Below are 13,775 nucleotides of genomic sequence, written 5' to 3'. Positions count from 1 at the left end.
GGAGCCACTGCTCGTTGCGAAGCTCTCTCTCCCGCAGAGCGTTGCTGGATCCTCCTGGGGAACAGCAGCTACAAGAACCTCTGCTCCTGTGAGCCTGATGCCGCTGGGAAGAATTCCTTCACACACAGAGCAGCTGTGGCAGGCCTGAATACAATAACGGCCGGTACATGCGCTCCTCCTGGGAGAAAAAGATGCCAAATGTGTGCTAGGGTAAATGGTGCATTTTATATAACGCCTTTATCCAAGGCATGGTGCATGGTTTAGTTGCTCACCGGGAGCAACTAAGGGTTCAGAGTCTTGCTGAAGGACTCTTCGACACCAACTCTGGGGAAGCTCGGGATCCCCCCCCCCCAGTTGTACGGAGAGACAGAATTGGATGTGAGCATTTGACCAAATCGCGGAGGCAACAGTCTGGCCACGCGAGACTACAACGGGGAAAACACGGGAAAACACAGAGCCGGCTGGTCTTTCGAGCGATATAAAAACATTATTTCACCCCCTTGCTTCGAGTTTCTTCCACCTTAAAGAAGTAAAACGATTATAGATGAATAGAGACCGGTCACTTTTTGGATAGAGTGTTCACCAAAGGTAAGAAAGTGTTCCCTAACGGCGATCCGGCCGGAGGATTCCGGCATGCTACCAGTAGGAACCCCATCTCGGAGCTGCGTAGCAGTGGAGTGAGGGGTTCCGAAAGGAGCTACATTGGGGCAGGGGTCCCCCAAATGCCTAAATGCCATTAAATGGGCCGGGGGCCTAATGCATTTCAAACTGGAACCAAATGGACCCTATCTTTTTTGCTTTTCTGTTAAGCATCTGTGCTTTGTTTTCTCCCTGTAAAGCACTTTGAGCTGCATTTCATGTCATGAAAGGTGCTATATGTGAGGGGGTGGAAGACAGCGTTATTCTTTTTTTCGTTAAAATGTATTTCTTTGGAAACTCTTGTGTTTTATTATTATTTCTGTTAAGTGAATGCTATTTTATATGTTTCCCTTATTATACATTTACTTATTTGCTTGTGTTAATAACGTTATTTCTCCCTACATGAAACTCCCCTTCTGATATATGTGTGTGTGAAGAGCCTGATAGGTTAACCAGCGGCCGCTACTCGGCCAATGAGAAGAGACTGACGTCATGCCCGACCAATGAGAGGCTAGTGTCGGGCAGGGGGCGGCCTTTATAAGTGGGACTCTGTCACTCTGTTACTGAACGTGAAAGGAGGAGGACGTGTGTGTGAGGCAGGTGAACAGGCAGAGGTGACCAGTGTCATGAGGGACTGAGGACAGACACAGGAGGGCATGAGCAGTGAGCCCTACCTAGAACTATTGATGATGAACTTGAGTGAGCTCCACAGTGCAACGCAGTGAGTCAGACAACACGGTGGCCCAGCAGAACCGGTGAAGTTCCCGCGGACCATCTATCCTGACCAGGCGAGCCGAGACGAGCCGCTCTATCCGAGCTGACTAGAGGGGTCGCAGTGGTGACAGTGGTGTCGTGCGCAATACCCGCACAGGCAGCCATTGGCTGCCTCCGTGTGAGTAGAGAATCTGTGCACCATTTGTCTCTTCAAGCCACTGACCTGAGTTATGCCAATAAGTTAAAGTATACAAGGATACTGGCCTATTTTCCTTGTTCGCAGATACGAAGGCCTGAGACGTAGATGTTACTGAAGAGTTGCTGTGTCCCTCTACACGTCTTCTACTCACCCTGCTTATTATCATAATTATTATTATTATACCTGCCTGCGCCCATTAGTATTATATATATAACACACGTCCTATTTGAGCTAATGATTTGCAATATTTATATTATTATATATACGCCTTAAATTGCTAAGTGGCGAATATTGCACCCGCACTTTAATTGTGCGGTGGGAATTGATAAAGGGAGGAAATTACCCGGGTTGTGATCTTATTGTTGGTTGTTTTTAGGTTTTTTAGTTAGAAGCGCTATTTAGGAGTGTTAGGGTTTTATTTGTGTTTTGAATGGTTTTATGGCGTATAGAAGCCCCTGTATTTTAGATAATAAAGAACTTGTTATACCTTTGGAAATACTGTGTCCGGCTCCTTCTCTCCTGGGTTTATATTGCTCTGAACACCTGAAAAACGTACCTGTGTGTCTTAAAAGGGTTATTATTATATATCTCCTTTTCCTCTTTTATAGAGGTGGCGTTGTCGGAAGTCTTATAATTATATATGGAAATGCTAATGATAATACTGAAATAATACACTTGAATCAAAAGGTGTGTACTATAATTATTTATTTGCAAATCCAAGAAAGTAAGGTGTTGACAAAGAGTACCAGTTTATTCTGGCTGTTAATGTGAGTCTGGCCACTCTTACATTTGACGTGGGTCGGCAGGATCGGGTACAGAGCAATATAAAGGAGAGATTGAACAATTGTGTGTGATTTAAACTTGTGGTTCGTAATGATGATGATGCCGGTTTACCCAGGCGCCCCCTGGCTGCCAACGTTTAAAGTTACGGAGGGCGAAACGAAATATAGAGAATGGAGGGTGCAGATTAGAGGGCTATTGAGCACCCAAGATGTCACAGAGGTAAAGAAAGTTGCTATCTTACTACAAACCTTAACTGATGAGGCTAGACGGCAGGTCAATGTATTGGATGACGGAGATCGAGACACAGTAGAAAAACTGTTTGCTTATTTAGACAGTGTGTATAAAGAAACGGTCCCTGTCTCAAAAGTACGCTCACAATTTTATAGTTGTACACAGCGCTCAGGGGAAAGTGTTAATGCGTTCATTCTAAGATTGAGAGAACTGTTTTGTGGGTTGCGACGATACGATGCCGCTACAGCCCCCTCCGATGCCGTTCTCCGAGATCAGTTTCTCCAGGGGTTAGCTGAGGGCCCGCTTGGCCAAGCCCTGCGCATATATGCTCGACGTCATCCCGACGAAGACTTCGCCGCACTACGACAGGAGGCCTTGACCTTGGACGTGGAACATGGAGGTACGCCAGCTACTGAAATTGTTTGTCATGCTATTAACCCAGTAACTGTCCCTGTGCCATCACAGACCTCTGCTTGGAGAGAGGAACTGAAGCGAGAAATAATGGAGGATGTCAAAACACAGATGAAGGGGTTTACGAAGGAATTGATGAACGAAATGAGACCGCTCATGCAAGCCGCCGCTCCAGCTGTGCGCCCCGCGCCGCCGCCACCACAGCCAGCCTACGTGCCACCGCCGCGCCGTTATGCACCACCACAGAGAAATGAATGGGACAGGGAAGGCAGGCCCATCTGTCGACAGTGTAACCAGCCGGGCCATATAGCTAGATGGTGTGCGAACGGCCAGCCGCCGTTAAACTGAGTTGTCCTGTCGCCGCGGTCCAGTCGACAGGAGGTGAGTCATCTGTGCTACGAACCAGGGCCAATGATGTGTTTATTGGGCAATGTCCCACGGTTAATGTGCTAATGGGGAGCGTTCGATTACAAGGGCTGCTTGATACGGGGTCACAAGTCACTTTAATGCAACAGAGTTTATTTACTGAACACTTTTCCCAAACTGATTTAGGGACGGGGCCGCTCGTTTTTAAGTTACGGGCAGCAAACGGGCTGGATATACCCTACACTAATTATGCGGTATTTGATCTAGAATTGGAGGGAGTACGAATCCCGGGGAGGGGGGTCGTCATTGTTAAAGATGAACACTGTACGCAACCGCTCATTATTGGCATGAATGTAATAAGTGCATGCTGGCGTACTCTGTTCAAATGGCCTGGGAGGGTTGCTTTTCCCCCGCGCCAAGCAAATTCTCTATGGAGAGATGCGTTTGCTGCCTGCCAGCGCATTGAAACGGTGACGAATGATGATGGCTCCTTGGGCTATGTGTGGCCTGGTCGCCGTCAGAAGATACGAGTACCTGCTCAAAGTGAAGTGGTTGTATGGGGACGCACGCGCCGGGGCCCGCAAGGGACTGACTACGAGGCGTTAGTGGAGGCCTTGACGGACAAGCACCAGCTGGGGGTGGCGCGCGCCTTGGTCACTGTGCGGGGAGGGCGGGTTCCTATTCGCCTCTGTAATCCCTTTCCCTATAGTGTCACCGTGGGACGGTACCAGAAGCTGGGGAAATTGTATCCGGTCCAGGATGCTGATGTCCGGGGGGACCGGGACCTGAGTCTGTCCATGTCTGCGGATGGCCTGGTGGAGGTCGCCCTGGTGAGTGCCACGGAGGACGGACCCGTGCGCACTCTGTCCCAGGAGCTCCAGGGGCTCGCCGATCGAACTGATCTACCCCAGGGGGAACAAGAGGAACTGCAGGCTATGCTGACGAAGTGGGAGAAGGTGTTTGCTGTACATGACGAGGATTTTGGACAGACGGAGGCAGTACAACACCAGATCCATACCGCTGACGCTGCGCCTATACGTGAGCGACACCGGCCGCTGCCGCCCGCCATGTATAAAGAGATGAAGATCTTGCTAAGTGACATGATGGACAAGGGAGTGATCACTGAGAGCTGTAGCCCGTGGGCCGCGCCGATCGTTCTGGTGAAGAAAAAAGATGGCAGCTGGAGGTTCTGTGTCGACTACCGTAAGCTGAATGCAGTAACGCACAAGGACGCGTTTCCCCTGCCGCGCATCGAAGAGACGTTGACGAGCTTGACTAAGGCCCAGTGGTTCTCGACTCTTGACTTAGCCAGTGGATATTGGCAGGTGAGCATGGATCCACGGGATCAAGAAAAAACTGCCTTTACGACCCCTTTGGGGTTATTTGAGTTTAAACGAATGCCCTTTGGGCTGTGTAATGCGCCAGCCACATTTCAGAGACTTATGCAACACTGTTTAAGTGGCCAAGTGGCCGAGTCTTTATTAGTTTATTTAGATGATATTATTATATACTCCCCTGATTTCTCTTCTCATCTACAGCACCTGGATCGCGTGTTCCAGCGGTTATGGAAACACGGGCTTAAACTGCGCCTGGACAAATGTAAGCTGCTACAACGTGAGGTGAAGTTTCTGGGCCACGTCGTGGACCGAGAAGGAGTGCGGCCGGACCCAGACAAATTGGTGGCAGTCCGGGGGTGGGCCACTCCAACGACGGTACGGGAGGTTCGTGCGTTCTTGGGCCTCGCAGGTTATTACCGCCGGTTTGTGGAGGGCTTTGCTGCCATTGCATGGCCACTAAATAACCTGTTAATTGGGATCTCCGTTGATAATAAGTCCTCACAGCAGCTGATTAGGTGGACCACTGAATGTCAAAATTCATTTAATGCGTTAAAGAGTGCCCTCACTCAAGCTCCTGTACTGGCGTATGCGGACTATGATCAACCTTTTGTGGTTTATACAGATGCGAGTAACCAAGGCCTGGGCGCTGTGTTGGCTCAAATGCAAGATGGGAGAGAACGAGTTATTGCTTATGCAAGCCGCAGTTTGCACCCCACTGAACAAAATGATGCTAATTATAGTTCCTTTAAACTAGAATTATTGGCTCTTAAATGGGCTGTCACGGAAAAGTTTAAGGATTATTTGGCTGGAGCTCATTTCACGATTTTCACAGACAATAACCCGGTGGCGCATCTCCAGACAGCTCGACTAGGAGCCATAGAGCAGCGTTGGGCGGCGCAACTGGCGTCGTTCACGTTCGATATCAAGTACCGCCCAGGAAAAAATAATGCTAACGCTGATGCCTTGTCCAGGTTCCCCGTACAGCCTACGACAGTTGCGGCGGTGGAGCTGACGTCTGCAGCCACGAACAGCCTTGGTGAGTGGCAGAGCGCGCAGAGACAGGACAAGGATATCCAAATGGTGATGCGGTGCGTAGAGAGGGGCACGCACCCCACCTTGACGGAGAAGAGGAATTGGACGAGAGGGGCGGTCCAGTTATTACGGCAGTGGACGAGGCTGCGCGTGGAAGGGGGGGTATTGTATCGTCATGTGACTGACCCTTATACCCAAGAAGAATACTTACAGATTGTTTGTCCCAATTCCAGGCAGGAGGAGACGTGGAGAGAGATGCATGTGGCCGCTGCGCACGCTGGTGTGGATAGGACTCTAGCACAGCTCCGCAGACGATTCTATTGGCACGGCATGGAGGGGGAGGCACGTCGCTATCATCAGGGGTGCGTTAATTGTGGCTTACAGAAAACTAGGATGGAGCCTAGGGCTCCTTTACAGCCGTTTGAAGTTTCCTACCCTCTAGAAGTGGTGGCGATTGATTTTCTCACGTTGGGGCGACCAGCAGACCCCTGTCAGAATATCCTTGTAGCAACTGATTTATTCACTAAATATAGTTGGGCTATTCCGACACGTGATCAAACTGCTCAGACCACTGTCCGTGCGCTATGGACCCATGTAATCCAGCCTTTCGGTTGTCCAGCTCGTTTTCACTCGGACAGGGGGGCCAACTTCGAGTCCGCCCTTATGCAACAATTATGTAATAATTATGGTATTACCAAGAGCCGTACGACGCCCTATTATCCGGCCGGAAATGGTGGCGCGGAACGATTTAATCAAACGTTACTTAATCTGTTACGTTCTTTGGATGCTGACAAGCACGGCCGATGGCCTGAGCATCTCCCCGAACTGGTTCACGCTTATAATAACACTCCCCACAGTGCCACTGGCTATGCCCCAACGTTTCTGATGTTTGGTCGCCATCTGCGACGCCCCGTAGATGTAGAGCTAGGAGTGCAAGCTCAGCAAAATAGGCTTACTGTAGGAGACTGGGTCCATGATCACAGACGGAAACTAAATGACGCTTATCGTACTGCAGGGCATAGGATGGGAGGTATGGCCGAGCAGAGAAAGCGCATGTATGACAAACGGGCGGGTATCCCACCGTTGGTACCGGGTGAGCGAGTGTGGGTGAGGAATCGGAACAGACAAGGCCAAGGGAAGCTGGCTTCATGGTGGGACCCCGAGCCGTTTGTAGTAGTGGGCACGGTAGGAGATGCGGGGGTGGTGTATAGGATTCGGCCAGAGAAGGGAGGGCGGGATCGAACGGTGCACCGAAACGCTTTGAAAGTCTGTATAGCGCCTCGGGAGCTGGGTGGAAGCGTTGAGCCGGTGTCTCAACCACCAGCGACTGGACCAGTCTGGAGGCAGTGTTATGGGTTCTTCCCCACGGCTCTGCGCCGTTCGGGGAGAGTAAATTTGGGACAGCCACCACAGCGGTATAGTCCGGGTTAAGCTATAGCTGCAGGGACTGCCAGCGATTTAAGTAGGGGGGAGTGTGAGGGGGTGGAAGACAGCGTTATTCTTTTTTTCGTTAAAATGTATTTCTTTGGAAACTCTTGTGTTTTATTATTATTTCTGTTAAGTGAATGCTATTTTGCGTAGCAGTGGAGTGAGGGGTTCCGAAAGGAGCTACATTGGGGCAGGGGTCCCCCAAATGCCTAAATGCCATTAAATGGGCCGGGGGCCTAATGCATTTCAAACTGGAACCAAATGGACCCTATCTTTTTTGCTTTTCTGTTAAGCATCTGTGCTTTGTTTTCTCCCTGTAAAGCACTTTGAGCTGCATTTCATGTCATGAAAGGTGCTATATGTGAGGGGGTGGAAGACAGCGTTATTCTTTTTTTCGTTAAAATGTATTTCTTTGGAAACTCTTGTGTTTTATTATTATTTCTGTTAAGTGAATGCTATTTTATATGTTTCCCTTATTATACATTTACTTATTTGCTTGTGTTAATAACGTTATTTCTCCCTACATGAAACTCCCCTTCTGATATATGTGTGTGTGAAGAGCCTGATAGGTTAACCAGCGGCCGCTACTCGGCCAATGAGAAGAGACTGACGTCATGCCCGACCAATGAGAGGCTAGTGTCGGGCAGGGGGCGGCCTTTATAAGTGGGACTCTGTCACTCTGTTACTGAACGTGAAAGGAGGAGGACGTGTGTGTGAGGCAGGTGAACAGGCAGAGGTGACCAGTGTCATGAGGGACTGAGGACAGACACAGGAGGGCATGAGCAGTGAGCCCTACCTAGAACTATTGATGATGAACTTGAGTGAGCTCCACAGTGCAACGCAGTGAGTCAGACAACACGGTGGCCCAGCAGAACCGGTGAAGTTCCCGCGGACCATCTATCCTGACCAGGCGAGCCGAGACGAGCCGCTCTATCCGAGCTGACTAGAGGGGTCGCAGTGGTGACAGTGGTGTCGTGCGCAATACCCGCACAGGCAGCCATTGGCTGCCTCCGTGTGAGTAGAGAATCTGTGCACCATTTGTCTCTTCAAGCCACTGACCTGAGTTATGCCAATAAGTTAAAGTATACAAGGATACTGGCCTATTTTCCTTGTTCGCAGATACGAAGGCCTGAGACGTAGATGTTACTGAAGAGTTGCTGTGTCCCTCTACACGTCTTCTACTCACCCTGCTTATTATCATAATTATTATTATTATACCTGCCTGCGCCCATTAGTATTATATATATAACACACGTCCTATTTGAGCTAATGATTTGCAATATTTATATTATTATATATACGCCTTAAATTGCTAAGTGGCGAATATTGCACCCGCACTTTAATTGTGCGGTGGGAATTGATAAAGGGAGGAAATTACCCGGGTTGTGATCTTATTGTTGGTTGTTTTTAGGTTTTTTAGTTAGAAGCGCTATTTAGGAGTGTTAGGGTTTTATTTGTGTTTTGAATGGTTTTATGGCGTATAGAAGCCCCTGTATTTTAGATAATAAAGAACTTGTTATACCTTTGGAAATACTGTGTCCGGCTCCTTCTCTCCTGGGTTTATATTGCTCTGAACACCTGAAAAACGTACCTGTGTGTCTTAAAAGGGTTATTATTATATATCTCCTTTTCCTCTTTTATAGAGGTGGCGTTGTCGGAAGTCTTATAATTATATATGGAAATGCTAATGATAATACTGAAATAATACACTTGAATCAAAAGGTGTGTACTATAATTATTTATTTGCAAATCCAAGAAAGTAAGGTGTTGACAAAGAGTACCAGTTTATTCTGGCTGTTAATGTGAGTCTGGCCACTCTTACATATACAAATAAAGTCAATGATGATTATTATTAATCCATTTGTACACTCAGAATTACATTAACATCGCTTTTACAATATAAGTGTGGATCCTAGAGGTACCATTTAATGGGGGTCCATAGCCTATTGCATGTCAAACTGGAACCAAATGGACCCTAACCCATTTGTGTACATATCATTAAATTAGCATTGATTTTACAACTTTTTGGGGGATCCTAGAGATGGAAATGATACTTAACACTTTGAGTGCCAGGGCGTCATGTCATATGACGCCAGATGCTTTTTTTTCATATTACAGTAGTACAGTGTTGGATCTATGCGGTAACCAAGATACAGCCCTTTTGGACGATGGGACGGTCGTCATGCATGACAATTCAGTGGCGTCAGTTCAGAACAAGCTAAGGTATGGCAACATGACTGGTGTCTGGTGAAGACACCAGTCATGTTGCCATACCTTAGCAACAGGCACGATGAAAAGTACATTTTTATTATTTCCCCCTGTCAAGGTATGGCAGCTGCATACCCCTGCCATACCCAATTGACGCCCCTGCATGACATCACACGCTTATGTGACCAAATTCAAGCATGCTGGTTGGCCGGTTCCCCCCAGAAACAAGGGTCTCAAAAGAGTTCAGTGACTTTTACCGTACCGGACACACAGCAATCAGAGGGAGAGAGAGATATATTGAGAGAATGAGCTAGAATTAGTTATAAAATCATTAGATTTAGTATTATTTAGAGAGATAGAGATAGAGAGAGAGATCGGAATGTAGAGGTTTTAGCAAGGAGGAGTGGGGGAAGGGCTAGTTTCTTTGTTTATGGGCCAGCCTAAAATCACGGAGGTACTCGGCTGCTACACCCACGGGCCACGGCCTCGATTTTGGTTCTGGCGGCCAGAAAAGCTCCTTCTACGGGCGATCGGTTCATCAGCGAAGGCCTCGGCTGGAACATCCACGGCCTCGATTTTGGTTCTGGCGGCCAGAAGAGCTCCTTCTACGGGCGATCGGTTCATCAGCGAGGACCTCCGCTGGTACATCCACGGCCTCGATTTTGGTTCTGGCGGCCAGAAGGGCTCCTTCTACGGCGAGGCATGCATGCTGCCAGGGACAGACCACCGATTGCTACGGTTTCTCCCCGCGCCCTGTAGGATGCACTGCTGAGCTGTGCTGCGGTATGTTCTCTACGTTTCACTTTGTTATACGTCTGTCTTTCAATGTTATATGAGATAAGTGCTGTATAATGTATCAAAATGTATGAAATATATGGCCCATAAACCATAAAACTGTCTCCGCGACTCACAAATGGGTCCCGACCCAAACGAGAGAAGCATCCATTTCATTGTAAAGTCGACATTCAGAAACGCTGATTTTAGGCTATATTCTTTACTGCATACTACGTGCCACTCACGTTAGAAGTAGAACATTGTTTATTTTGGCGATAATGAGCCAAGGACATCACATCACAGCCTAGTATAGAACAGTGGTTCCCAAAAGGTTTGATCGCGAGCCCCGGGGTGGGGGCGCTCGCCCTGGAACCTCCAAAGCACTAGCGACCACCCTCCACAACTCAAGCCCGATTTGGGAGACCCTCCTGGGCATGGCGCCGCTCGGCGTCGGCCTCTATACCTCCGTGATGGAGGGAGTGAAAACTTTTTATGTCCAAAACCGCTCGTTTTGCATTTATCATTTGAAATTATTTAGACTAGTGAAAACAGCCGATCTACAACAACAGCCGATCTCCTTTTTAGGCACTAACTAGTAACTAACAATAAAATATGAGTCTAGAACACACCACTGTATGAGCTGCATAAAGTGTGGTTCCTGTTGAAATGAGCCATGCATCTGTAGCCTACTTTGATTGATTGATTGAAGACTTTATTAGAAGTTTGCATAGGAAAAGGTACAGTTTCATGACGGTACAGTTCACTGGTACAAGGTCTACTAAAAGGAGATCCATGAAAAGACTAAGCTTATTTCCACTGGAAAGTGGAAACCATTGAAGTATCTCATATAACATTGAATGACAGACAGATAGAACACAGTACTATGCAGTAGATATGTAAAGAAAAACAAAAAAAGACAGTAAGTCTAAACAAACAGTATATACAAAGAAGGGGCAGGGGAGGGTAGGGTGGGGCTAGGTTCTTTTTTTTTACCACCTCTTTCTAATACATTCTTCAATCAATCAATAAGCCTGACCTGCTATTGTTTTTTTTTTTTTTTGTGCATTTTTTTGGGTGCACATTATACAATTCAATTCAATTCAAAGGAGCTTTATTGGCATGAGAAAACATATGTTTACATTGCCAAAGCAAGTATAACAAATACAATATAAAAACCAGTTGAAAATGGGGAACATATATACAGTTGGAGGGGGTACAGCATTGTTCATTTTACAGAGCTATGTCGCATTGTGACATTTTATATATATACAGGGTACACATAGCAGCATTATTTTCCTACATAAAGGTATCGGCTCTGTTTCATACTGTATGTGCAATCTACAAGCACACAACGCCTCGCACCGCGAGGCGTTATGTGCTTGTAGATCTGCTGTTTTCACTACTTTTGTGCGACAGCCTTTGCTAAAGAACATACAAATTATACAGAAGCACGATCATTTAGTATTTTTTATTTATTTCTATCATATACAGGGCCCGTGGAGTCTGACTGGATGGAGGAAGGATGGAGAGGACAGTATGATGGCTGAGATAGCGAGAGCGGAGGAGTCAGGCATAGGTCATACACACTGTAGGTTCGCTGCCTGGACCAATGTCACTCTAGGGGAGCTGAAGAACTTTCTGGGACTTCTCTTCCTCACAGCTATCGTTCACAAGGCGGAGATTGCCATGCACTGGTCAAAAAACCCTGTCATTGCATGCCGTACTTTCCCAGAACAATGGCAAGAAACAGGTACCAGGCCATTTTGAGGTACCTGAGGCGCACACACACACACACAAACACACACACACACACACACACACACACACACACACACACACACACACACACACACACACACACACACACACACACACACACACACACACACACACACACGGTGAACAGTACCATCTTTGACCTTTATTTGTGGTGCCTTTGACTCCTGAATGTTGGCTTGTTGAATGCCTTTTTTTGAGAATACAGTACAGTACAGTACTGACTTTTATATTATTTTATTTATTCTTTACTTGCTGCACATTTATTTTATTTTACTTTTATCCAGTTATATTTTATTTTTGTGAAGTCATATTTGTGATTTCTTTTTTTTTGGAAATATTTGTAAATATTGTTGAACATAAATATGTTCATGCTGGATGTGTGAGGTACTCACCAGGGTTAGGGTTCGATGTTGCCATAAAATAAAAGGTTGACATCGCTTTTCTGACTTTTTGTCTTCCTGACCTTCTAGACCAGGTAAAAACACAGTGAATTCACAGTGCATAGTTCTATCAAAATGTAAGGCAATTTCTACCTTCTGAGTCATTTCATACTTTTTCACTTTGCCCCCTTGAAACTAGACGATGGTACAATATTTTTTTAACTTTTTTTGCACATAATGAAAGTAGGCATGTCATTCTTTCTGTCAAGGGTACTTGTGTTCCGTTACCATTTACCAATTTGTTGCTATGGCTTCCTAAAGTTTTTTTTCTTTGAACTCAAATATCTCAGAATCTAGATTTCTGAGGTTATTGACTGGTTTGCGCAGTGCGCACTCTCGAGCACCTATCTCCAAAACCGCTCACCGAAATCACTCCAAAATTTTTTGGGTAAAAAAAAAAATCCTCTTTTACCAAACCTTGTTCCGATGTGAATATCGGATCATTTCCAATTTATTCCCTGGAATTGGGGCAGAAATGAATGGGACCTAATGGTGGCACTGGTAAGGGACGGGGGGCAGGGGGGGCTGGCACTCAAAGTGTTAATGGGGGTCCGTAGCCTAATGCATGTAAAACTGGAACCAAATGGAGGCTAGCCCATTTGTACTCTAGGATCACAATATAAATTGTGATCCTAGAGGGAGAAATACCCTTAAAAGGGGTCCATAGACTAATGCATGTCTAACTGGGGGCCCTTGAAATGAGAACCACTGCTAGAGTCATGAAAACCTTCTCTAATGGGGGTCGCTTTCAAATCTTTTCAAATGGGGTTCCACAGTCTATTAAGTGTCAGTTTGGGGGATCTTGACATGAAAAAGTTTGAGAACCACTGCCCTATAAAAGTGCCTACTGACAGTCTTAACCAAAACGCTTTTTAGCCATGCCATGTATGTATTATGGTCTTGCCTTTTCACTTCACGACAATAACTTTTCCTTGTCTCCATGGCAGAATGCAGAACCCACCAGGAAGCAGTGTCAGACCACCCCAGGCTTGGGTATGGATAATGTATTCACATACATCTGCTCATCATGTGTGGGGCAACAGAGACTGTAACTAATCATGAATGGGTTTTAGGCTCTGTGCTCTCATTGTAACAATTTTAATTAACCGTAGTGATTTGATTGTCATTCCAGTTTGACGAGCAGTCAACCTCTAGCGGGGGCAACCGGCCTGTGCCTGGTCACACTCCTCCGATGCACAGGTAAATATACGCAGAGAGTCAGACCACAGGCTTATGTAAGGACCAGGCCTGGAATTTTTTCATTTTAGGGGCAAGGCCACTTGGCCTTTGGTGTCTTCAGTTTTTTGAGGGCACAAAGGCCAAATGCCAGGGCAGGAAGGCCATCAAATAAAACAAGATTTTAGTCCATTGAAAGAATTTGTTGAATTTTAAGGGTTAGGGATGATAACCTAATCTGCAGTGAAATAGATAAAT

The 13,775-nt window shown here is 46.6% G+C and overlaps 1 protein-coding gene across 1 annotated transcript; it reads left to right on the top strand.

The window, feature by feature from the left end:
• Positions 1–3,121: 3,121 nt before the first annotated feature.
• On the top strand, positions 3,122–13,545 carry LOC308280670 (uncharacterized protein; the record flags this gene model as incomplete). The annotated part of the gene is made up of 6 exons (XM_080754995.1): positions 3,122–3,294; positions 4,053–4,668; positions 4,882–5,055; positions 5,652–5,716; positions 5,946–6,054; positions 13,474–13,545. The coding sequence occupies 6 exons, from the start codon at positions 3,122–3,124 to the stop codon at positions 13,543–13,545; spliced, it is 1,209 nt and encodes a 402-aa protein (XP_080611121.1).
• Positions 13,546–13,775: the final 230 nt, after the last annotated feature.

This window comes from Nannobrachium achirus (assembly GCF_963921795.1).
Source record: "Nannobrachium achirus genome assembly, contig: SCAFFOLD_131, whole genome shotgun sequence".
NCBI classification, from domain to species: domain Eukaryota; kingdom Metazoa; phylum Chordata; class Actinopteri; order Myctophiformes; family Myctophidae; genus Nannobrachium; species Nannobrachium achirus.
The sequence above is the reverse complement of the archived record's forward strand: the minus strand, read 5'-3'. Positions and strand labels throughout refer to the sequence as shown.